The sequence below is a fragment of the Monodon monoceros genome, unplaced genomic scaffold, assembly GCF_005190385.1.
Source record: "Monodon monoceros isolate NGI ecotype Baffin Bay Population unplaced genomic scaffold, NGI_Narwhal_1 Super_Scaffold_10, whole genome shotgun sequence".
NCBI classification, from domain to species: domain Eukaryota; kingdom Metazoa; phylum Chordata; class Mammalia; order Artiodactyla; family Monodontidae; genus Monodon; species Monodon monoceros.
Window position 1 is genome coordinate 33,054,937 of NW_021703766.1, and position 25,544 is coordinate 33,080,480.

A 25,544-nucleotide genomic window follows, 5' to 3' on the forward strand; every position below is an offset into this window, starting at 1 on the left:
GTGCAGCCGAACCTGCTACCTGGGCCCGCCCCCACCTGCCCCGCCTCCGAACCGCCCAGGGACAGAGGGAGGGAGAGGGGTAGGCGGGGGCAATCCCGACGCTAACCAATCGCAGCCCGAGCTGCGTTCCTAAGCACGCTCTGACTGGGCCGTCCTGTGACAGACCTTCCTCCAATGGCTGCCGGCCCGGAGCGGACTGAAGGGACTTTCCGCTCCGTCAAGCTCGGTCGAGCCAAAGGGAAAGCGAAGGGGAGGGGAGGAGAACTGGAGATATGGGGGGCGGGGTCTCTGGCTGATTGGACGAAATATTGCGGGTGCCACGGCCCCATTGGCTAACAAGAGAGCCGGGGCGGGGCGCTGTGCTTCTCCCGGCTCCACCCGGGTCTTGGCTTTTGGCTTAGCTGTCAAAACTCCTGTAGACTGAGAGTTCGGAGCTGGGGTGGGGAGAAGCCCAGACGCAAGCTAGGAATAGGATTTTAGGATTCCACGAAAAAGCAAAGCTTTAGAATAAGACCTAAGTTTGAATCCTTTGCGCTTTCAATTAGTAGCCGCGTGACACGGGGAACTCAATTGCTCTGAGCCTCAATTTCCCCATCTGTAAAATGGAGATAATCGGATCGCCTGTGTTACAGGATTGTTGTGAAAAATCGTATGTAAAGTCCTGACACGCAGCAAGAGCTCAGTAATGTTAAGTCTTTTCCTCTTCCTCAGATTCTGTGTGGGACCCCTGCTGTTTCTGAACCTCCGTTGCCACCTATCCCAGTTTGGAGGGACGTCTCCCTAGGGTGATGGAGAAGGGATTTCCACACAAGGCCTCCCACAGATCTACACCCCTGGCCACCAGCCAGGACTTGGGTTGTAGTTAAGGATCTTTCAATTAGAAGGGAGATTTCTGATTCCCAAAAGTGCTCACAATATTTAAGGAAGTGCTTTTTATAATCAGTCCCAGAACCTTGCAGCATGCCTTGCTGCACCGGATACTCCTGTTAATTAATTCCTTCTCCTTTGACATTTTAACTACCAATTATAGGAGAAGGTGATTAATACTGAGGAAGGAAGATGTGGTGTGTGTGTGTGTGTGTGTGTGTGTGTGTGTGTGTGTGTGTTTAACCATGAGAGGGAAAATTTCCTCAGTGGAAAGTGACATTTCTGAAAATCTGGAGAATTTAAACCAGTGAGTCCATAAAATAAGTCACAGGAGTGATTACTAACATTACTGGTAAACAGGCCACCCATCTCCTTTGCCATAAGAGCCCAGAATGAAATGGACATCTTTTGAAAACCTCAATCCATTCTTGTCCCTCTTTAGTCCATCCTTAGCCATCTTCATGATCACAATGCAGGAGAAAGCAATAAAATGAGACTCAACAGGCCTAACTCTAAGTGTGGCCTTAGGCAACACTGTTCCCTTCTAGATCTAGGTTCTCCAAAAAAAGTCAATAGGACTCCGAAGTCACAGTCTGGCTATTGGGAAGAAAAATTCAGCCTGAGGACTGTTTTTGCTTGACCCATACAGTGAGGAGGAAGAAGTGGGATGAGGGAGAATGATTTTGAATCCTTTTAGACAGGGCAAGCCCACTCCCTTTCTCCAGTTTGCCACACTCCTCACCATTCCCTATTTTATCCTGCTGGAACACGTCTCTCATTTACATTATCCGCTGGCTCCTGAAGGCATTTGAATTTGCCACCCCTGGCATAGAACATCCTCGGGTCCTTTGGTGCCACTGAGCCCTAGGCTTCAGGAGGGCTTTCTTCCCTACCAGCGGTGGTCAGCCCTCCTGTCACAGGTTCCCTGAATCAGTGTCAGGGCCCAAATTCATCCAACAGATATTCTTCCAAGCCAGACGGGATAAACAGGGCTTATCTCAATTACCATCTCCTATCAATTGGTAATGACCGCCTAGAACATTGTGTTGAAAACAATTCTCAAGCTGTATTCAGGCTCACAGGGAAGAGAGATGCCTGCCAGGGGATGAAATGGGAAACGGTGTCATGGTGCTATTACTTACAGTCCTTAGTAAGCTAGCCTTTCATTTTACAGATGGGAGATTAAGGTCCAGAGAGGGAAAACAGCTTGTCAACAGTCACCCAGGAGATGAGCTGGGGCCCTGATTCTCCTAATTGCAAGCCAGGGCTCTTTCTACCTCTGTTTAAATGGATTCTCCAACTGAAATGCCCATCCTCTCTGCCTTCCAAATCCTCCTTCATTTAAGGCTCAGCCAGAGTCCACCCACTTCCCGGGGTCTTTGCTGACAGCTCCAGGCCCCATTGATCCCCTCTGTCTACCCACCACCCCGCAGCCTCTTCCACTCAGCCTGGCCCTGGCTTCACATGACCGGTGGTTCTGTTACTGTGCGAGCAGCAGGAAACACGGCAGCGTATGAGACAGATGCCACCCTCGTCCTTTGGCAAGGAAGGCAGACCTTAAACGAATAATTACACCATCACTTAACTGGGGCAGTTAGAGGGAGCCCCAGAAGGAGAACTGCTCTGAGCACACATCAAAGGTGGCTGGGTACCCAGGGAAGGCCTATTTGAGGAAGTCATCTTTAAGATGAGGTAGGAAAGTTGACTGGCAGCCAGGGTGAGGGGAGCACCCCAGGCAAAGGGAACATGTTACGCGACATATTGGAGGAACTGGAAGGGGCAGAGCACAGAAAGTGTGGGCGCAGAAGGGCCTGTCTAGGGCCTGATGAGCAAGGACCAAGGGGTGGTCTATATCCCAAGAGCAGTCGGAGCCCTCTAAAGGGTGTTAAGCAGGGTAGTAACTGTAATTCTGCACTACCTTGCATACTTCTCTTATGGCACATAGCAGGACCCCAACAAAAAGCCAGTGAACTGAATGGAGCTCTCTCCCCCAGGAGCTGGGACCCTCCTGGTTGCCTGGTAGAGGCCTATGACTTGGAGTAACACCCAGTCAGGTCTCAGCAAAACCTTCACAGCAGCACTGGTCATGTTTATTCATGAGATGCCGCCCCATGCTTCCCAGATCGCTGCCACAGGCTACCCCTACTTCCAGCCTTGCCAAATTCAGTGTGAATTTTACATCCTGTTGCACAACCCAAATATCCTGATATTTCACACTTCCACTCCCCCATCTCAGTAAATGGCAACTACTAGTTTTTCATCCAGCCTCCCGTGGGTCCAGTCCTAGGAACGTGTGCATTCATGAACTCTAAACCACGAGGCTAAATGGACCAGGCGTCCCCACAGACAAGGACACCATACCACTGCTCTCTCCATGATAGACCGGTGTGGTGTTTCAGTCAATGGCTGAGTCGAGAGCCCTCCATCTCGGGGATGTGCTTCTCTTTTAGCAAGGGCAAACGCTAAACACAACTGAACATTCTGTCTGAGGGCTTGTACTCCGGTCACCTAAAAGCTCTTTTTAATCAGATAAAAGAGATTATTTTAATCATCTTTAAACTAATCCAACTGAACTATAAATCCATCTTCTCCTGTTTGAGCTATTTGCTGTTATCAATGACAAATGATTTCTGTGTGATTTAGAAAACACACACAGAGAGAAAAAGGGTTTCGTGCTCTCCCTTGGGATCTTTGTGCTGCATCTAGAATCTCATTTTGAGCAGTAGATACATTAGGAATGATCCCATGGCCCAGGAAGCCTTCCTCCCTAAGGAAGGAGACACTAACAGTGTCGGAAAAAAGTGACTCATTATCAGAATCTACCCCAGGGGCAGAAACTTCTATTTCTGCTCCTTTTAAGTAGGTGGATTCTCCCTTCATTCAACAAATATTTGGGCACCTAGTATGTGCCAGGCACCGTTCTAGATTCTGAGGGTGCTGCAGCGAGCTTAGCCCATGTGCTCATGGAGTTGACATTCTAGGGGAAGGAAGAAACAAGGGCGCATCAGGTGGTCATGCTGAGAAGAGAGGACTAAGCAGGGCAGGGTCGAAGAGGTGGTTGGGGACTGCTATTTTAGGTAGATTGTTTAGGGAACGGCTCTCTTGATGTGGTAGCATGCGAACAAAGACCCGAAGGAAACTAGGAAGCCAGGCATGCCGCGTCTAGGGAAGAGTGTCCCAGTGGGAGGAGACAGGCAAGTGCGAGGGTCTGGAAGCAGTGGTGTGCTTGGCGTTGCCAAGGAAGAGCCAAGAAGCCCGTGTGGCTGGAGTTCAGAGAATGCGGGTGTGAGTGACAAGGGTGAGGCCAGAGAAAACACAGGGGTGGTCCAGGTCAGCAGCAGACCCCGCCTTTTACCCGGCACCGGATGGGAAGTCCTGAGGCGTTTAAATCAGAGCCCTGGCTCATCTGACTTATGTTTTAATGAGCTCACTCAGAGGGACAAGGGCAAAAGCAGAGAGACCAGTCAGTAATCAGGCAGGGGTGGGCCCCAAAGGAGCCCCTTGTTTCTTGGGGCGTGGGAGAGAGCAGGTGGGAGGAGGGGAATGTGGAACTGAAGATGTCAAGAAAGAAGGTCCAGATAAAGAAGAGATGCAGCCCTTCCTGAGAGGAAGGATTTTCAGGTGATTGACGGGGCAGGGGTAGCACTTAGGGGATTGGATTTGTGGATTTTTCTGAAAGTGATGATAGGTGGGATTACATTTAGAGAGAGAGAAAAAAAAAAGGAAATCTTGGGGAATCCAAAGAGCTTGGATTGCCAGTCTGCACAGCTGCAGTCTCCCCCTATGTAGTTCTCCAAGGGCAACTGCCCAGGCCAGTCCTCGATGTTGTTCATGACCTTGCTGCCCACTGGAACCTGCCACCCAGGGCCCGAGGCCCTGTGTCCCCTCCCGTAAGGCCTTGCCAGGGAGTGTGCCCTGAGCGCTGTGTGCTGCACCAATCTCCCGAGCGGGAAAGGAGGCGTGAAGGTGTTGGTGCAATAATGAAATGATGCCGCATGTAGTCTCAACGCAGCCCGCTTGGAATGGGATTCCGCCTCCCACATTTCCGTGGGGTGTATTCATTTCAGCATCTGGGTTTGGCACTCTAGGTTTTGGGGAAAAAAAACACTCAGATTGACATTTTTTTTTCTTCTAAGATGATGGTGAATCTAATTAAAGTCTCAAGCTCTTCTGCTCTGATACCTTTTTTTTCTGTGTGGAAGAATTAAATATTCTGAGCTACAGATCTGGAATCTGCCTGCTCCCGGATAAGCCACTGGCCACCAGCACACATCTTTCAGATAACCTCCCTGTTGGAGAATTTTAAGAGTCCTAATTCACAAGTTACCAGCAGATACCTAGAATGCCTTTGGTGGGCCTACTGGCCTTTCGCAAGGTAGGAAACATCCACTCTGAGCTCTGACAGTAATCACATGTCAAGATCTCAGTTCCACCCTTACCTGGGCCCTCTTAAATTTTTTTTTTAAATAAATCTATTTATTTATTTTTGGCTGTGCTGGGTCTTCGTTGCTGCGCGTGGGCTTTCTCTAGTTGTTGCAAGCAGGGGCTACTCTTCGTTGCAGTGCACAGGCTTCTCAGTGTGGTGGCTTCTCTTTGTTGCAGAATACGGACTCTAGGCGCGCGGGCTTCAGTAGCTGTGGCACGCGGGTTCAGTAGTTGTGGCTCGCGGGCTCTAGAGCGCAGGCTCAGTAGTTGTGGCGCATGGGCTTAGCTGCTCCACAGCACGTGGGATCCTCCCGGACCAGGGTTCGAACCCGTGTCCCCTGCTTTGGCAGGCGGATTCTTAACCACTGCGCCACCAGAGTAGTCCCACCTGGGCCCTCTTGAGCTCTTTGTTCTCCATAATCTCTCCCTGGGTTATATCATCCAGGCCCAAGGACCCCATTCCCCTTTTGATGCTGAGGTTGCCCATGGTGTTATATCTGGTGGTGACCTCTCCCACAGGCTCCAGACCCACGCCAGAACGTGGCGTCTCCATTTGACCTTTCTACTTAGATACCTCAAACTTGAAAATCCAAAACAGAAGTCTCTCCTGCTTCCAAACTTGTTTCCTCCCCAGTTACTCGAGTCAAAAATCTAGCAGATATCTTGAGTCTTCACTTTCCCTCATCCCTCTCATCCATTCCATTTGTAAACCTTTGGGAATTGACCTCTAGAATATCTCTGGAATCCATCCTTTTCTCTCCGCCTCCACTGATACCCCCTGATGCTGCCCAGCTGCCTCTCCCCTGCAATGGCTCCTAGATGGTCTACTTCCTCTTCTCCTCACCTTTACCTTTATGCATTCCAGTCGCTTCTCCACCCCAGAACAAGAGAGATCTTCTTTAAATGGGTTGCATTGCACTGCTTAGAACTCTCCAATGGCCTGCCATGATTCTTTCCCATGGCCAACTAGTCCCTTCATGAACTGGCCCTACCTACCTCTGCAGACCCATGTGGTGGGCTCTCCCCTTAGCTTGCCTCAAACACACTGTATTAGTTTCCTGGATGCTGTGACAAATTATCACAAACTTGGTGCCTTAAAACAACACAGAGTAATTCTCTTACAGTCCCGGAGGCCAGAAGTCCAAAATGGGGCTAGAACAAAGGTAGCTGCAGGACTACACTCCCTTCAGAGGTTCTAGGGGAAAATGTGTGTCCTTGCCCTTTCCAGCTTCTCAAGCTGCATTCCTTGGCCCATGAGGCCCCTTCCTCCACCTTCAAAGCCAGGAGTATAGCCTCTTACTTCAGTGGTCACCTTGCCTTCTTCTTCTGTGTCAAGTCTCCCTTCGCCTCTCTCTTTTAAAGACACTTGTGGTTGCATTTAGGGTCTACCCAGATAATCTAGGATAATATCCCTATCTCAAGATCCTTAACTTAATGACATCTTTAAGTCCCTTTTGCCATGTAAAGCAACGTTTTCAGGTTCCGGGGATCAGGACCTGGCTATTTGAGGTGGGGCGTGGATTATTCAGCCTACCACACCCACCAAGCTCTTGTCCATGACAGGGTCTTTGTAAAGCTTGTTCCCTGTGACTGGAATGCTCCCCCAGGTCCCCCTCCCTCTTTGCATGGCCAGTTCCTTCTCATCTGGGGGCCTGTCACCTCACCTGTCACCTCCTCGCAGAACCTGTCTCTGAACAGCCTCCAATCCAAAGGTTTCCTTCTATCTTGAAACTTTATTCCCTTCCTAGCACTTGACACAGTGGACCTTATTTTATATATTTTCAAGTTTACTTGTTTTCTGCCTGCCTCTCCCTCTGCCCTCCCCACCAGTGCCTTGATGACAGGGCTGGTGTCCGTTCTGTTCAGATGAATTTGCAATGCAAGATGGTGCCATGCAAACAGGCTGCTCTGTCTACTCCTCTGAGAAAGCAGCCCCCCCCCATCTTCCTCCTGATCTTCTCTATTTGAAAGAATGGTCAGACAGAACCTGATGCCACCAACAAAGAGAACCCACCCCTATGTCCATAGCATCATTGTTTATAATAGCTAAGACATGGAAACAACCTAAATGTCCATCAACAGATGAATGGATAAAGAAGATACAGTATATATATAGATATATATATAGATATACACACACACACACACACACACGCACACATACAAATATATGCAATGGAATATTACTCAACCATGAAAAAGAATGAAATAATGCCATTTGCAGCAACATGGATGGACCTAGGGATTATCATACTAAGTGAAGAAAGATAAATACCATATGATATCAGTTATATGTGGAATCTAGAATAGGATACAAATGAACTTATCTATGAAACAGAAACAGACTCACAGGGCTTCCCTGGTGGCACAGTGGTTGAGAGTCTGCCTGCCGATGCAGGGGACGGGGGTCTGTGCCCCGGTCCGGGAGGATCCCACAAGCCGCGGAGCGGCTGGGCCCGTGAGCCATGGCCGCTGAGCCTGTGCGTCCGGAGCCTGTGCTCCGCAACGGGAGAGGCCACAACAGTGAGAGGCCCGCGTACTGCAAAAAAAAAAAAAAGAGAGAAAAGAAACAGACATAGAGACTTGTGGTTGCCAAGGGGGAGGGGTGGTGGGGCAGGGATGGAGTGGGAGGCTGGGGTGAGCAGACATAAGATCTATAGAATGGATAAGCAACAGGGTCCTACTGTACAGCACAAGGAACTATTTCAATATCCTGTGATAAACCGTAATGCAAAAGAATATGTACCTATATATGTAACTGAATCATTTTGCTATACAGCAGAAATTAACACAACATTGTAAATCAACTATGCATCAATAAATAAACTAAAACGAACAAACAAAGAGAACCCACACACATGCTCTCCCTGGGCAAGGGCCCAGGGAGATGTCACAACATTTAACCAACCAGACACACACGAAACCATTCAAGGAAGCAGATTTCACCTTGATGAGCAGCCACGTGAGTCCTTGCTAATTAAATGCAGCTAAGAATTATTTCGCCAAGGCCCACTCAGGAGGCTGCTTGCCGAGGAGAACTGTTCTCAAATCTTCTCCTGTTAGAGACTCCCGGAGCCACTTGGAGAGAATGGAGGGAGGCCCAGGGGTCCTTCTCGCATTTCTCACATTTGCCGCAGCCTAAAGTTCATGCTGGATTAGACTTTTCTAAACCAAAGCCAAATGTGTTTTGATTGCAAGCCTATTTCTAAAACTTGCTTGTGCCTTAAGCAATCAACTATCTGGTTGAAACATCATGTTTCCCCCCTTCAAGTAGAAAATTGTGCTTTAATATTTGACAATGTTCAGGAATATTTTTAAATGTTTGGTCTCAACAAAGATAGCTTCGGTGACTCAATGGTTTTCTCCTCTGTGATTATGTGCGGCATAAAATTCATGGCCCTATTTTGTTATAAAAACATAAACTTGGGAGAAAAAAACCAAGTGGTTTATAAATATTAACCAGTTTTTCACAGATAACAGTGTTTAAAATAATAACACTTGCACAGCACCTGACAGTTTAGAAAAGCTTCAACATGCATCATTTTGAAAAATTCAGAATAAACATTTGCTTTATAAGGAAGGGCCTTTGATTTTGCCCTGTAAACTTTTGATCCATAACTTTATATCCTAAAGCATTCTGGCACAAATAAAACGGAACGGTCTCTTATGAATATATTTTGGAAGTCTGCTGCCAGAGTTCAGTTCACAGGCATCAGAGTGGGGCTGTTCAAAATTCTGGCCCAGGTTAATTTTAAAAAGCTGCATTTGGATGGGGAGTGGTTTCCAAAGGTTTAACTGAAGAGTAATTGATTTCACTGGAAATAAAGGTCCAGGTGTGATACCAGCTGTAGTGTGGTCATATTTTTCTTGAAAATCTAGAATGTCTTGAGGAACACATGGCTGTCATGTGTCCCCTTTCAAAAATGTCTTAAGTACCAGAAGGAGAGCAGGGGAAATTAAAGCCCTTCCCATCCAGGATGTGTGGGGTGTTGAGCGGAATGGGAGGGCGGGAGGAGGGCTGGGGTGTAACGGAAGGAGCAAAGATGAGAACGCCAGTATTCTGAATCCTCAACCACAGAGGAAGTGCCATGGACAGGGGTCCAGGATGAGTGGAGGAACCAGACATAGAGAACAACCTAATGGGTGACCATGAGTTGAAACACAGCAGAAAGTTGCTTCCTGAATACCCCTCCTCACGTGGAGCTCTCTGCACCAATAAGCACGCAGTGGCATCCGTGGCTCCACTGACCCGTGTCAGGTTGGCCCGAGACCAGCCCCATCATGTAGAGGGGGGCTGCCCCTCTTCTACATCCCAGGATTGAATCTTGGGAAGAACTTGACAGGAAAAATAGGCTTTGGGAAAGTCTGCTCTGCGGGGCACTGATGCGCCTTCTTCTGCCAGAACAAAGGTGACCTATTGGGCTGGCCCTGGGCAGGACCAGGTTCCATCTGAGTGGACTGCTGTCAGACGTCATCCCGTTTCTGGGATCCAAACCCATGGCCTGCTCCCAAACAAACTGAGATGAACATTGACCAGGAGACATCAAAGCAAGAGTCTGGTGTCCCTGTGGCTGAGCTTCTCAGTTTCCTCCGGAGAGAAAGTGTTTCCTCGGAGCCTGAAGGGGATAAAGCAAAGAGAGGTTTGAATAAGACCAGGACCAGAGCAGTGTTTTCAACCGGGAAGCTGCCGCTTTATGAACTCATGCCTGGATGGCCTGGCCCTCCGGCCCAGCTGCAGCTCTCCTGGGAGAGAAGTCTATGCAGGTTTTACCTTCTGTCAGCCGGGATGGCTCATGAATCACTGGGCACGATTTAACAAGCCTTCATGGCTCTGCAGAGTCCACGCTGGGCCCAGCCAGCCCTGACTCCCAAGGCTGGCCATTCTTTTTAAGGCAACAGCAGAATCTGTCAAGAATGCAATGAGCAAATCCCAATGTCCTCCCGAGCTCTGCCAATAACACCAGAACCCTTAAAATATCAACCTGATGCTAGCTTGCCCCCCCCCCCCCGGACACAGAATGAGACATTTCTCAGAACTGTGCAATGGTTTAAGAAAAAAATAAAGCCCACGCTCTACCCAGGACCCGAGGACCTCACAGGCTACAGGGATTACACAATCGCACAGAAAGGAAAATTCTCTCCATCGTAGGACAGATTTTTACAAGTCTTTATTTTTAACTTCATCATTTGATAGCTACAGTTGCTACTGCCTTGATGTGCTTTTTGAGGGAGGGACAAATCTGCATATGTAAAGCAGGGTTCACGAGCTTTCAGGGATGAGGCATGTAATATACAGCAGCCGAAGGGGCCTGGTCCAAGCCAATCGGCATGGTGGGGTTTAGGGTCAGCCTGAGCCGGTTTGCCCAGCTGAGTGGGGTCAGCCTGTCCTCTACTCTGCTTAACTACTGGCATTCTAAATGGAGTTCCAGAGTGGCCAGCTTTTTTTGAGAAACCGCTGAAAGATAGATTTTTATAGGGAATGTCCTCATTTTAAAATATTGGTTTCTAGCCCAGTGCCTGAAACATATATAGTGTCATTCACTCATAACATGTTAAATCAGGAGAAACCTTTCTACCTATAATCTGAGTGATAAATATGTATTTATCCAGGGGGAAAGAAGAAGGAGAAATCTTTGAAGTTGTGATGTACTGCTCCTTTCAAATACATAAAAGAACATGGCTTTTCATTACGTATAAGACTTGGAAACACTGGCCAACAGTTCCCATCCTGTGTAACAGCCGCCCAGAACTGCAGAGGGTCTATTATAAGAGCATTGACCTGTGAAGGCAGATGTGATACCCCGGGAAGGCAAGAGCTGAGTTCTTTTCTCTGTTTCCCTCTTCAACCACACCCCAAATCCCACACGATTGCCTAGAACAGAGACATTCCTGAATAAACGCTCATGATTTAAAAATGAGAGAGTTGGTCCCAGCTTAGAAACATGATGACATCTTTCCCAGGGAACCAGATCCATCACATGCAGAATGGGACTAAATGTCAGGGTCATAAGGGATCTTAGAAATTCTCAAGTTTCTCTCTCCCTTCACCCCAATTTATAGATTGGAAAACTGAGGGAGGTTAAAGAGGCCTGCCCAGGGACCTTACCAGACTTCCAGGATGGTGTCATTCTTTTCAAGGGCCTGCAGGAGGGCTTCTGCCCCAAGGGAGGTGATGCGGTTGTTAGACAGCCTGGAGAGGAAGATGGAATGGTGAGCTTTGAGGATGCTTGCTTCTCTTCTTGAGCCTGTTTAATTAAAGGAGGCTTTGGGAGCCGGCCAGCCTCCTGAAGCCCACCTGCCCCCTCAGCATGTCCCTCTCCTGCCAGAGATTCCCAATGAGCTCATTCGCAAGGCTCAATGCCCAAAGTGAAATGCACCCCTCTCTCCTCCATTCACCAGATGAGTATTAAGTGGCTGCTCCCTTAGGAAGGAGCATGGTGGTTAACTATGTGCATTTTAGTGCCAGACCTCCTGGGTTCAAATCCACCTTACGCTACTCCCTTTTTGATCTCAAGCAAATGAGTCCCAATTTCCTCATCTGTAAAAAGGACCTAGAAGAGTACCCACCTCATGGAGTATAAGAATTAAACAAAGAATGGCATATTCTAAAGCACCGGGCACTGTACTTAACTGATAGAAAATAATCAATGAACAGCAATATTGTCATTTAAGAGCCTTGGGGGCACAAGGACACAGACTAAAGAAAATACGAGGTTGGAAATGGGGAGGGAAGATGGCATACAGTCAGGGACAGCAGGGGGAGAGCCAAGTGGTCCCCACACTGCTCTTTTGCTCACAGCTGGCCTTCTATAATCTCCACTACCTGGCTTCCCCCTCAACAATTTCAGGAACTTCTGAGAAGCTGACCCTAAGGCAGTGCTAAAAATAACAGCAGGCAATATTTTTAGAGCTCTTACTATGTGCCACGTCATAACCTACATCACCTGGGCTCACGCTCAGAACCCTATGTGGAGGGTTCAGTTTTTACCCCATTTATACGTGAGGCAACTGAGGGACAAATCCAAGCAGGAATGGCTGGTAATGGTGGAGTTGGGGCCCAAACCCCAGCTGTCAGGCTCCAGAGCCTGCAGTCTTAACCAAGGCTTGGCACAGACCACGTCTGGAAGAAGGATGTAAGCTTTGCTTTTCTTTTTTAAGATATGTGAGAAGCTTGATTTTTATGGGGAAACAGTGGAGGAGGATACAGTTCAGTGGTGCTGAATTATAAGACTCTCGGCAGAGCAGCGTGGGACATCGGCGGCTCCCACTGCCTGGCATCTGTGGGGTTCGAGTGGGGTAAGTCTATGACAATGAGGGAGGACAAATGCGCCTCATCCGCACATGGTCGATAATAAACCAGGTATTGCCAAGAGCCGCCCTGCGTGCAAAGCCCGGGATCCCAGCGCAGACAAAGCCAAGCTTCACCAGGGCCTCCGAGCCCGAGCTTCATCCATGTGACGAGTGGAAGTGTTTTCCCCAAACACTTGGCAACTTCCTAGCCCCTGTGAAGCAACACAAACCAGTGTTGCCAGGGTGGATGGCGGGTTGGCAGCAAAGCAGACGTTCTCCCAGCTGCAGCTGTCTGCTGGTCTCGGAAGGTGAGTGTTTTCCCCGGGCCACGCTTGCCAGGGCAGAGGCCAGTCTCCTCTAGCAAAAAGGGCCATCTGCTGGTGCCCTGACATACCTGGGAAATGAGACCTTTGGCACCATGGCTGGTGTGGCGCCAGCCTCAGAGAGCACCGTTCCACAAGCCTGTGGTGACCACTGGCTGGGCCCCTGCTCATACCCGCCATCCGTCTCCTTGTGGCATGGGTCCCTGACCGCCGAGTGTGCCTCTAGTGGTCCCCTGATCACCTCCCCGGCAACACCACTGCTGCCCAGCCCTCCAGCTCTGGACCCGCAGGACCTCCATGAGCTGCCATCCCCTTTCACCAGCTTCCTCCACTGCCCTCAGCCTGATCCGCTTTACATCTCTCACCTGGAAGGGTGCAAGAGCCTCCTGGCTGGTCTCCCTGCTTCCATCTTACCCTCCTTCCACCTGTTCTGCACAAAGCAATAAGCACGATCTTTGGATGATATAAATCAGATCACATGACTGCCCTCATTAAAACCCTCCGAAGCCTTCTCAATGTCCTTAGAATAAACTCCCAAATCTTTCCCAGAGCTCTGAGGCTGCTGTGGCCAGCTCCTTCCCACTCCACCATCCACTACAGTCCAAGCTCACAGGCCCTCCTTCTGTTCTCAAAACCACCAAGCTCGTTTCTGCCACAGGGCCTTTGTACTTGCTGTTCTGCCCACCTGGATTGCACGTCCCTAAGACCTCAGCATGGCGGGAACCTTCTTGTTATTCAGGTTTCAACTCAGATGTCACCTTCTTAGAGAGGCCTTACCCAGCAGCAACTCCCCTACCCTCTCCGGTCACTCCCTGTCGTCTCTCTCTGGTATTTTCTTGAGAGCACTTATTACTAACAGAAATGGTCTCATTTGTTTACTTGTTCATAATCTGTCTCTCCTGCTCAAATTTAAGAGCTATGTGAGCAGGGGCCTCTTTACCACTCTATCCTCAGTGCCTCAGACAGAGCCTGGCATGGACTGGGTGCTCCAGAAGCATTTCTTGCATCAGTACATAAATGGATGAACGCACACATAAGTAAAAGCAAGCATGCCCGCCTGCATAACGCACCAAGAGGAGCCACTGGGAATGACCATCAGAATTCTCCTGCCTGAGTCAGAGAGGACCCCTGGAGCGGGGGAAGGGCCCAGCCTGTAAGTCACTATAGCAGATGCTGTTGGCAACCCACCCATATTGCCTCAGCTCTCACCCCTACCTCTGAGGGCTGCTTGCCGGGAAGACCCCCATTCTCTGCCTGAGACCTTTCTGCTGACCCCAGGAGCATGCTCAGCCATGTTCGGGGCAAGCCAGACGTGCCAGAAAACAAATATCCCCACAAGCACACTTCAATATGTGAAGGACAGCAGCTGGTGGATAAATACCCCCGCTGCCTCTCGCCCACAGGATTGTACCCCAGAGGTCCCCAGTGATAACCGGCTTGATAACACACCTTTTTTTGGTTACTGTCCCTCCCCGGCCTCATTTCACTACCCTCTCGCCAGTGTTTGCGGGGACTACCTCCCAAGTAAACGATGTACACTGGAACCCCTGCCTGGGATTGGGGGAACACAGAAAAAACAGCAGTTTTCTACCAGGCCACCTCCTGTGAGTTAGTCAGGTTGGGAAGCCTCCCAGATCTCTGATTCAGAAACACCCCCTCCCAAGGCCAGTCATTACTGGCCTGCTTACAGGTTCCTTACTTCAGGACTTTCAAACTTGAATTTTTCTCAAGTCCTTTCGCGAGACAGCACACACCTTCATCCTGGACATGGTTCTCCTCCAGGCTGGCAAGAACAAGGGAGAAAACCCAGTTGATATGGTAATGTTTATTATGGAAGATGACGCCAACAAAAATGAATGCATGTGCCCTCCCCCAATTAAGAATATCCAACATCTGAAAACCCACATTTACCAGTAAAGTAAGAACAGGCCAAGCAAGGTATGAGGGTTCTCAATTCCTGGGACATCTCTGGGAGAGAATTTGCCCCAGGGCTCCTTCACATAAGAAGTTCCCTCATGTCCCAGTGACTCAATACCCATTTTCCCTTTCTTTCTCATTAATGGAAGGCTAATGTCATTGGGAGCAGCCATGTGCTTGGTGGAAAAACTATGTTTCCTGCTCTCCACTGCAGCCAGGGCTGGCCAAGTGACATCCACATGGCCACCAACACATAAGGAGAAACTGACAGATGGGACCTCTGGGAATGTTCTTTAAAGGGGAGAGACCCAGCCTTTTGCCCTGCCTGGATATAGAGACTGAACCTGGACGACAGAAGGAGTGCTGTGGGTGCTGCAGCAGCCACCTTGTGACCATGAGGAAACCAACCATGAGGATGAAACCACACGCTAAGGATGTGAAGGATTAGAGAGATAGAGTCCAGACCCCTGCTGGCCTCATGTAGCTGCCATACCAGCCCTATGCCGCCTACCTCCAAACCGCATGTACGTGAAAACATCAATCCTTTACAAGTTTAAGCCACTGTAAATAAAGGTATTCCATCACTTGCAGCCTAATGCAGTCATAACCAATACACTCACAGTGAGGCACTCCTCTAACAAGAAATTCCAATCAGGATATACTCAATGGTACAATGGCAGTGCTAGTGAGCCCTGGGCCCTGCTAGTGGGCCCTGCCAAGGCCCACTGGCAATATTCATTTTGTGGCCATGCTCATAGGTTTCAGTGCCTTTATGCTTACCGGAAAAATCAAACATTCAGCATTTTATCTCCCTGATATAATTTGGAACTGCCCAGAATATGTCAGAAGAAGGCTAGACAAGTGGCAGCTAAAGGATGGAAAGCTTGGAATCAGGATAAATATGATTCATGGTTCATCTTTTAACTTCCGCCAAACTCCACTCCACCTTGCACGTGACCCTGACTTTAATATCCAGTGTCCTTAGGCACTCACATTCACCTCGAAAAGACAAAACAGCAGTCACTGGAGCAGCAGCAGCAGCAAGAGTAGTAGAAATACTGTCACTACTACAATTTCACATTTATGGAGTGCTTACACACACTCCAGACACTGTACAAAGCTCCTCACAAGCATTACCTCATTTAATTCTTACAGAAGTGTTTTATAGTGGAAAGCATCCATACTCTCATTCTACAGGTGAGAAACTTAAGATTCAGAGATTGTTACTTAACTTGCCTAAGATCACAGCAGGCCTTGAAGGTCAGCTGGCTGGATTCCAGAGTCTGTTCTCTTAACCATTATGCCCCAGGGAGGCAGTAAACAAACCAACAAACCAATCAATATAATTAAATGAAAAGAATTAGCACCTATATGCCAGGCTCTATAAGCTTCATGTCACCCAGGACAAAGACAAACACAATCACCCAATCATTCAGTCATCCATCTTTGTCTTACACACACAATGGCTTCCACAGATGAGGCCAGAGAATGAAGAAAGGCTGATGTCTGCCTCTCTAGAGCAATGAATCTCTTAAACTCACCAGAGTTCTTCCAGGGCCATGTTCTTTTCCAACATCAATGCTAAGGCTTGAGCGCCCACACTGCCAATGTTGTTCCCCACCAGGCTGGATGTAATCAAGGAACAAAAATATGTCAGAGCAGGGAGGGACCTCAGAGATAAGATAACCCATGAAGTGCAAAATGCATGGCACACGTTGCCCCATGTCCTAGTCTGCTCCGTGTCAGACATCACTAATTGATTACAGTGCCAGACATCACTAATTGATTACAGTGCTCTTTTTCATTAAGCCCAGAAGTAGCTTTAGAATCCTTCCCAACATAGTGTACTGGGCAGCCCCCACTAACAGACTGGAGTTGGCCCTTGAGCTAAAGTGTATCTGATCTAGCCCAAGACCTTCAGTGTACAGATAGGGAATCAAGACCCCCGAGAGGAGAAGTGACCCAAAGTCACCCAGAAAGACTCAAGTATCCTGATTCCAAATCTAGTGGTTTTTCTTTATCATCCAATTATCTAATACAGGGGGCTAAAAATGAAGTTCAAAGGTCTTCAGAACTGGCCCAAGCTCCTCCCTCCTCCTATTGGCTCCCCCATGACAATTTCAGGACAAACACTGAGGCATACCTGAGCCACCTCAAGCTCTGGTGATCACCCAAGGCTTCAGCCAAGGCCTGGGCTCCCCTGTCACCCACCATGTTGCCCCAGAGCCTGAAAAGTCCAACAGAGCCAACAGAGAGTGTCAGTGAGAACCTGCCATGTGTTCCAGACATGTGCCTTTCCTCTCTGTGGCCCCAATCAGAGGGGCAGGACCACCCAATCCCAGAAAGGTCTCAGGGGGACTCCTAGGTCCCAGCAAAGTGAATTTGCCTCCATTTTTTGGAGGGATGGCCAAACTTCACTCAGGTTTTTTTAGCTTCTTTAAATCAGGCTTACAAAATAGTTAGAGACCCACCCAGTGTACACCCTCAGGGACGAGGAACTCATTCTCAATGCCAATTCATGGTTGTGATATTTTTCCTGACATTAGATCAGACGTGCTTGTGCTAACTGCCACCCACGAGTCCCTAACTACCTCTGGGACCACCCAGAACAAGGCTAACTGTTCTTCCACAAGCCAGCTCTTCATTTCTTCCTCCTTCTTCACATCCCCGGGCCCTTCACGGCATCTAACTCCACCTTTTGACTCATACACCTCAGACACACCCTAATTTGGACACACCCCTTTTCAAAGGTGAAGCCCCGGTCACACCTTGGGACCTGGCCATTTTATGTGTGGGAAGTTAGGCTGGACCTGTAGGTGCCCACGTGAGCAGAGACAGTGGCCCTGAGATGCTCACTGCACTTTCACTCACTAGGTGAATAGTTACTGAGCTCCGGCCCTGTGCCAGCACTGCTCTGTGCTCCGGGGATGTGACACTGTAATAGCAAAAACCCTGCAAACAACCTAAAGTGTGCAGCGACATGCAACCAGCTAAACGCATCACGACATCCACCAGAATACTAAGGCAGCTATTCTTTAAAAAATGAGATCACGTCATATGTAAAAACTGCCTATAAGAAAAACAAAATGCAAGCTACAGAACAGTTTGTATCATATGACAGTGTTTGGGATTTTAGCACAGGGCCAGGCCCAGACAGGTACCTTAATAAATAACGTGTTGAAAGATAAACATCCCCCGATGTGCAAGATGTGATCTCAAGCAGGAAGGAACTCGGTGGGGCCGTGGCCACCCTTTCCTAGACTCTGTGCTGCTACCAATGCATCCTGGAAAAGGTGCTGATGTCTCCAGCAACGCGGTCCCACTCGGGGCTCAAACCGAGCTGGAGGGCAACTTGCCTGCCTATAAAATGGGTTGGAACCCCCAGCCCTAAGGTCATTCTCTCTTCCTACAGTCTTGGGTTCTAAAGCCCCCAGTTATTATCAAATGGATCCTAGTTTACACCAGGAGAAGATAGGACAGGAGAGGGTCTGCAGGGAACTGTACAGGTACAACACTGGAGGGAATCGCTCTGCCCAGCAAACAGAGGAAGCCCCACTCAGGGGCCCTGAGGTCTGCAGGACTGCCCTCCCTGGCTGCGTCTGACCCCTCTCCCCTCCCTGGCAGGCCTGGCATGACCCTACAGGTGGCAAGGGCTCTGCAGGACTTGGTGCAGCCCCTCCCATCCTGGGTTCAGTGTCCAAACTTCCCCACTTCCTTCTCTTTCCTTGGCTCTCACCCCAGGCTGCGCATCATCTGGGGAGCTTTTTAAAATTACTGATTCCTGGACCTTGTATCTTTCATTTGTATATTTCATTTAATTGGTCTGGGGCAGGCAGTGGCATTCTTCAGGAGCTCCCAAGTGGTTCCAACCTATAGACAAAGGTGAGAAGCACAGCCCTAGCACCCTCAAGGACTTCCTGCCACCTCTCATGGGCTCTGCCCTCCCCCAACCCTGACATCCTGAACTTCCTGTTTATTGAGCTCGAAGCAAGGCAGAGGCAGCCTAGGGCCGCCCACGCTCTCCCTGCCTCGCCCTCCCCACTGCAGCCTGGGTGGCCTCTGGGGCCTTTTGGCTTCGCCTGCCCCTGAATCCTCACAAGCTCCTCGGCCCCAGAATCCCACCTACCCCAGGAACTGCAGGGAGGCATTGGCTCTGAGCCCCTGGGCCAGCACCTCGGCTCCCGCGGCTGTGATGTGGTTGTTCCCCAGCCTGGAAGGAAAAGACAGAGGAGGCTGAGAAAGAGAGCAGGATGGGAGGACCGTTAGTGCCCCGACCGGGGTCTGGTGGGGGAAGTGAGGCCTGGACAGAGAAACAGGGAAGAAAGCTTTGAGGACTTCTCTGCAGGATGCAGGAACCAGCCCTCCAGTTCCAGCTGGGCAGACGCAGTGCGTGCTGTTCACGCTGGGGGAGCTCCCTCAAGGCTCCTGCGGACTTCATTTTCCACCAGCAAAGGGAAAGGAGTGGAAGGGCCTGTTTTGCAAAGCAATGGGACAGGTTTGAGCAGGAACCACAACAGGCAGCCACCCAGGAAGGAGGCTTCTCCCAGGGAGCAAGGGTGACTCACTTTTCCACTCTCTCCTCGCTAGACCCTGCCTCCCCCGTGCAGCCTTCCCAGATTCATTGTGGCTGCCTGGTAGCCTCCACCTGTTTGGAAAGGGCCTGGAGCGGGCCAAGGTGGCTGAAAGAAAGAAAGGGATCCTGCTAAGCCTTCGGGCAGGGGTCAAGGAGGGGGTTTCAGCAAAATCCAGACACCTCAGAGAGTTTCAGGGAGGTTCCCAGAACTCTCACCCACAGCTCGAGACTTCCTGGAATAATAATACAGTTTCATCTTTCAAAAAACTTTCATACACTTTAAGCCACTCTGGCTGACAACAATCCTGTAGGGCAGGTATTATTATTCCCTTCCGGAAGGGGTGTGGCAGCCTCTCAAACCTCTGAGCTTCCTGGGTAATGAAAGGCCCCAGCTGCCGTGCTGGGAAGTCCGATGTCCCCTCTGCACCAAGGCCTGTTTCCAACGGGCTGCTCCCAGCCAAGGACTGGAAGACCTGAGACTCCTCTGCTGGGCACACTGGCTGGAGGACTCCCCAACAGCCTTCTGTCCTCTCCCCGATCTGCACTGGGGTCTAAGATGCTTCCTCCCACCCCTCCTTCCTTCCCTCTCTCCCTCACTCAGGGTCAGACCTACACTGCAGTCGGCCAACTCTCCCAGCCTCCCCCAGCTTCCTTCCCCAATTTTCCCTTATAGGCATTTTCCCCAATAAACGTGTTGCACATCTAATCCCTCCTGGGAGCACTGGATGAACAGAATAAACGTGCTGAGAGCTTACGTGATTTACCCACCATCTTTCAGGCACTAAGCTCCCTATAGAAAGCACTCACTATATTGTACCAGCTCTTGATGTATGTTGACTCGCTTAACCATCACAACAACCTATGAGGTAGCTACAACCATTATCTCCATTTTATACAAGGGAAAACAGAGACACAGCGATAGTGGGCTGACCCAAGGTCACACAGCTAATGAGAATTCAAATCTCAGGGACGCTGGACCCAAACCCTGGTTGGTCTGGCTCCAGAGCCCTGTGCTCTCAACTATGATGCTATATTGACCAAAAACACAGGTCTCAAGTTCTGGGTGCAGCACCTTTCTGCTACCCTACAGCCCTCCCTGGAGGTTGGGCCAGCCCAGCTCTGGCCACAGCTGCTCTCGGGTTCCAGAGTTGGGAGGAGCAGGTGGTGGCAGCAAAGGAGAGTCCTTGGTACAGAATGACACCTCTGGTGTTGGCCTCAACAGCCCTGCCTGAGACTGAGTCAACAATTTCAAAATGGCAGCTCCTATCCCTAAACCCAGCCCAGCAGGTAGAAAGAAAGGATGGAGGCAACTCCTCACTTCGTCTTCTTTTACTGCCTCATAAATCCAGGAGGCAAGAATATCCCAGAGAGAAAGAGAAGCCAGGCCAACCCAGGGACTAACTGGAGGGGCGACAAAGCAGTGTCAGATGGGAGAGAGACTCCAGTTGAGGCCGAGAGGGCTGGGAGCAGCAGAAACACAGACTTCTCAGACTGGAGCCCCCCAAGCAGTAAAAGGACTTTCTGAGAACTTTTTGGCAACTGGCTGCCTCGCTGTGGTGACAAGTGACGGCTGCATTCTGCCCCCTGCCAAGCACGTGCTCAATGTACATCAGGGAACTCGGGCACCCCAGAGAGCTGGTGACACTCTTAGACACAGGGAAGAAAAAGGTCCTGGAAACCCTCTTCAGTCCTGGGAGATAAAGATCAAAGGGCAGGAAGCCTCAGCGGAATTGGCCCAGAGTTTGCTGGGGAGGTCACAGCATTAGTGAAACCCTGCTCTCAATGAGACACTGCCCCTGTATTCAGCGAGGAGATCACACGCCCCATTATGAGCCGAGACCAGACCGAACTGATTTAGTTGTGGGGATGAGAAACAGTCTCCAGGGGTAGGGAAGCCCCAGGCTCACCTCAAAGCCAAGAAATTCTGCTTGCATGCGAGGAGCTTGGCCATGGAGTGTGCACAGCCGTCGGTCAGTTTGTTGTTGAAAAGACTGGAAAGTTCCGAGAGAGAAGAGACATGGAGATGAGATGAGGCACAGTGGACAGCGGCCACCCAAAGCCCGGGTAGCCGGGTCCCTCAGGACAGGAGTCCCCTATGCCCTCCGGCCACGCAAACGTCCCTGTCCCAGCCTGTCCCTTGCTCACAGCTGTTGCCCAGGCGGCATGGCCTGGAGTGAGGCTGGGGACACGGGGCCAAATGTCCACGGCCCAGCCTGACTTACGCTAACTTCTGCAGCTGCTCACAGCGAAGAGCATGTTCAGTGAGCTTGCAGATGCCTCGGTCTGAGACGTTGTTATCTCGCAAGCTGAAAAAAGACAAAATAGATAAATTTGAAAACAGAGCCGATGAGAGAGGGGAAAAAACGAACAAAACCCCAAAAGAGACCTTTGCTCAAGCCAGAAGTGCCAGCATCTGTGCTTCTGGGAAACGCTGCAAGGAAAGAGCACCCCAGAAAAGTGGAGACTCCCCCATGCCTGGCCAGGGTGCTGACGTCACTCGCTCTGTAGGGTGGGGGGCTTCGGAAGTGGGGACCCAGAGCCCACGCAAATAAATAAATAAATAAATGCAGACTCTCGGGCCCTCCCCTGGAGCTGGTGAGTCTGCAGGTGTGGGGAGGGGCTCAGGGATCTCTGTATTTTAACAACTGTGCCCATGATTCTGCATCTTCAGGCCAACTTGGGAGGCCCTGACTTAAAGGTTAACACCTCAAGCTCTCTGGAGTCCCTCAAAGGAAGTTCTGACCCTGGCAGCCACTTACTAGCTATTTGCTGGTCCCTTTATCTGTAGAAAAGCAAGGACGGTAATGCCGACCTCACTGGGCTCTTGGCGAGGATTTAAAGAGATAGCACACATAAAGCCCTGTGCGCACCTGGCACATAGTAAAAGCTACCTGTAATATGATCACTGGCACGTATGGAGCCCTTCCCAATAGTAACAATATTTAATCTTCCTTAACCTTTTTTTTTGTTTTTGTTCATTTTTTTTTCTTCTTTAATCTTTAATGAAGTAGGTACTATTCTGTCCACCAGAGAGAAGGAAACTGAGGCCCAGCAAGTGAAGCGCCTTCACTAAGGTTGCACAGCACCTAAAGGATTGCCGCCTAGGTTTTCTGGCTCCAAAGGCCACTCTAAACGATGCCGTTGTACAGCCTCTCCCTTCCGGCCTGCTCTGGGCTCTTAACGTCAGATTCATGCATTGGTGGATCACAGAATCAACTCAGAAGGTTTAGAGCAGCATTTTTAAATTGGAAAAAGAAGAGAAAGGAAAAAGAGAGCAGAGTGTATCACGGTTAATAAGTCATTTTGTGAAATTTCAACCTGACATGCCCGTGTGCTTGCTCACACCCTCTCTCGCTGTGGGTCACAGTCAAAAAACTTCGAAAGCCATCGCCCTAGAGTCAGAATCGGGGTCTAAAGAAACCTACACGCATTGGGGCACTTTGTGTATGGGGCTTCCTGAAGCCTGAGGGTTTTGGTTGGCATGGAAACAGCTTCAAGTGGGAGAGATGCAGCTTGGCACTGTGGGAGAGAAACCTCTCTCTCTCTTTCCCTTTCTCTCTCTTCCCCCCTTCCCGCCTGCCCTCCCTGTCTCTGTCTCTTTCCCTCTGTCCCTCTGCCCCGCTCCCTCATTCACTATCTCTGTCACACACAGGAAATGCCCACGCAGCAACCTCATGGTTTCTGCCCCTCCCCTGTAGCAATGGCAGTTTCAATACCAAGTGTGTGTGGGGTAAATCTCGGTGGAACTTGGTCAGGGACTTTCACTGTTAATGGAAAATCAGGCTGGTTCCCACAGAGCAGCAGTCTTCACAGTGTGGCCTCTGAACCGCTTGTAGCAGAATCACTGAGTTAAAAACCTAGATTCCGGGGCCCTCACCTCAGACCTACAGAATGGAAACCACTGGGAACAGGCCCAAGAATCTGCATTTCCACAAGTCCCTCTGCACACTCTGGTCTGAGCGTTAGAACCAGACCATCCTGGTCTTTCTCTGAAAATCGAGGCAGGGCCCCAGCCTCCACCCAACCCTTCCACACACCGTGGCAGTCACGTGGGCCTTCCCAGCCCAGGAGAAGGGGAGCCACTCATTCTAGGGATCCATCTATGAGGATTATCCAGACCAGAGGTTCTTGACCCCCTGGGGTTCAAGGACCCTTTGGAGAACTACTTTGGAGGTCCATTATCCAGAAAAACACACATTCATATTTCTATCAGAACAGCTCCCACAGACAGGTCTCGAAATTCCTGAGTGAATATATCATGATTCCTACTTCCTGGGGAACTAGGGTATTGGGCTGCCATCTTCCGTCTACCCGGCCAGATCCACTCTCCCCCTTCTCTGCCTGGCTCTCGGTGGGGAGCTGATTCCAGTGGACTACATCGCAGACACCCTGCTCCAGCTCCCTGTGGGTTAAGGAGACAGTGGGGAGGACAGGAAGGCCAGGGTTTACCCCCAGCTCTCGCCCTTCCAGGCTGCTGCAGACTCGGTCCTTCCAGACAGACCTCTGGGCTTGCTCCTCTCAGCCAAGAGCCACTCCTCCCATCCCCCACCCCTTCAGGTCTAAGAAGGCCAACAGCCCTGTCCCTACCCCATCTCCACTGTCAGCGGCCCCAGGACCCTGCACCATCTCTACCTGCTCTTCCTAACTCCTGCCCAAGCTTTTGTAAGCTGTCCCTTTATTAAACTCTCCTCAAATCATCCAAATCAGCATCCTCCCTATATATACATGTTTATCACATACATTAACTATGTATCATATACATATTAACTCTCTATGATATGTTATATATTACATTATTATTGCATTGTATTTATAAATCTATGACCACGGTCCTGATAACAAAGGCCACCACACAGCTTCTAGTAGAGATCCATGTGTTTGGCTCCGTGCAGAAAAAAAAATCTCACTGCTTTGGCCCAGAGAAGGTAGGTCACCCTAATAAAGTCAAGGAGAGGTTTCTTCTTTGCTCAGGGTCAATCTAAGGTCACCTGGGGTAGACCAAAAGCCCTGGAGAGGCTGTGAGTCAATTTCAAGTTAAAGCTATAACTTCTGCATTCTCAGAGGTTTAAAGCAGGGAGCAGGAAGGCTGGAAGGGAAGCTGGGGAGCCTGCAGCGTGCTGACCACCTGACCTGGGCACACCCTCTACCCTCATCCGGCCCAAGATGTGAAGAGAGGCCCACGGGGGCTGGGGCAGAAACATGGGAAAGCTCACACCTTCAGACAGGGGCTGAGAGTGGTAAGGGCCAGGCCCAAATCTCTCCACTACATAAGGAATAAAAAAGCAGGTGAAACTCTGTGGCCACTTTCTATCTCTTGGGTCTCGAAATTTCCATCTCATTGGGATTTTAAAGACTCTCATGGGACTATGGGATTAACAGATGTACCCTACCATATATAAAATAGATAAACAACAAGGATTTACTGTGTGTCACAGGGAACTATATTCAATATCTTGTAACAATCTATAATGGAAAAGAATAGAAAAACTATATAGACATAGACATATATATGTATAACTGAATCATTTTGCTGTACACCTGAAACTGATACACTATTGTAAATCAACTATATGTCAATTAAAAATAAATAAATAAATACATTTTAAAAAATAAAAGAAAATCTCTCATGGGGTGCAAGTCACCTTTGATTTGGAGGTGGTTCCTAATACAAACACATATTACACCCAACTTTGCCTGTGACTTAAAGGTTGCCCTGGTGCCTCTGAAGCCCGTCCACACACAGGTTGCTTGTGGAGAACAGAGACTGGTAACCAGAAAGATGTGATTTGTGAATCCTAGCTCTGCCATCTCCTATGTGACCCTGGACAAGTTACCTCATTTCTCGGAGCCTCTAATTGAGGATAATGGGGAAAATAATGTCCCTGCCTATAGCCCAGGGTGGTCATGGGGATTAAAGGAGGTATTTCTGGGAAGAGCGTAACACTGTGCCTGGCACGTGGACCATTTCATGAATTACGACTATCGCTATCATAAGTCGAAACTAAGGCCCAGACTGGGGAGGGGACTCGGCTGGGGTTGCACCAAAGGGGTGGCAGGGCCTGGGGCTGGGCCCGGATTCCTGGCTCCCAGCACGGGGGCTCCCCTACCTGCACCCCGATGGTGGCATTCCCCCTGTGCCCAGCCAGCAT

At 49.7% G+C, this 25,544-nt stretch overlaps 1 protein-coding gene across 9 annotated transcripts in view; it reads right to left on the minus strand.

The window, feature by feature from the left end:
• Positions 1-7,928: 7,928 nt before the first annotated feature.
• Positions 7,929-25,544, minus strand: part of NOD2 (nucleotide binding oligomerization domain containing 2) — a 33,775-nt gene continuing 16,159 nt past the window's right edge. For 2 of the 9 annotated variants that reach the window (XM_029211406.1, XM_029211415.1), the window contains exons 7-15: positions 21,618-21,701; positions 21,303-21,386; positions 18,949-19,032; positions 16,966-17,049; positions 16,364-16,447; positions 14,605-14,688; positions 13,271-13,335; positions 11,399-11,482; positions 8,578-9,908 (exon numbers count right to left, since the gene is read on the minus strand). In XM_029211406.1, the coding sequence (XP_029067239.1) occupies positions 9,757-9,908; positions 11,399-11,482; positions 13,271-13,335; positions 14,605-14,688; positions 16,364-16,447; positions 16,966-17,049; positions 18,949-19,032; positions 21,303-21,386; positions 21,618-21,701 (805 nt within the window). In that variant the 3' untranslated portion in view covers positions 8,578-9,756. Of the gene's footprint in view, positions 9,909-10,063; positions 10,198-10,821; positions 11,483-13,270; positions 13,336-14,593; positions 14,689-16,363; positions 16,448-16,965; positions 17,050-18,948; positions 19,294-19,387; positions 19,502-21,302; positions 21,387-21,617; positions 21,702-25,544 lie in introns of those variants that run through there. The other 7 variants (XM_029211425.1, XM_029211444.1, XM_029211434.1 and 4 more) reach the window with 7 other exon arrangements.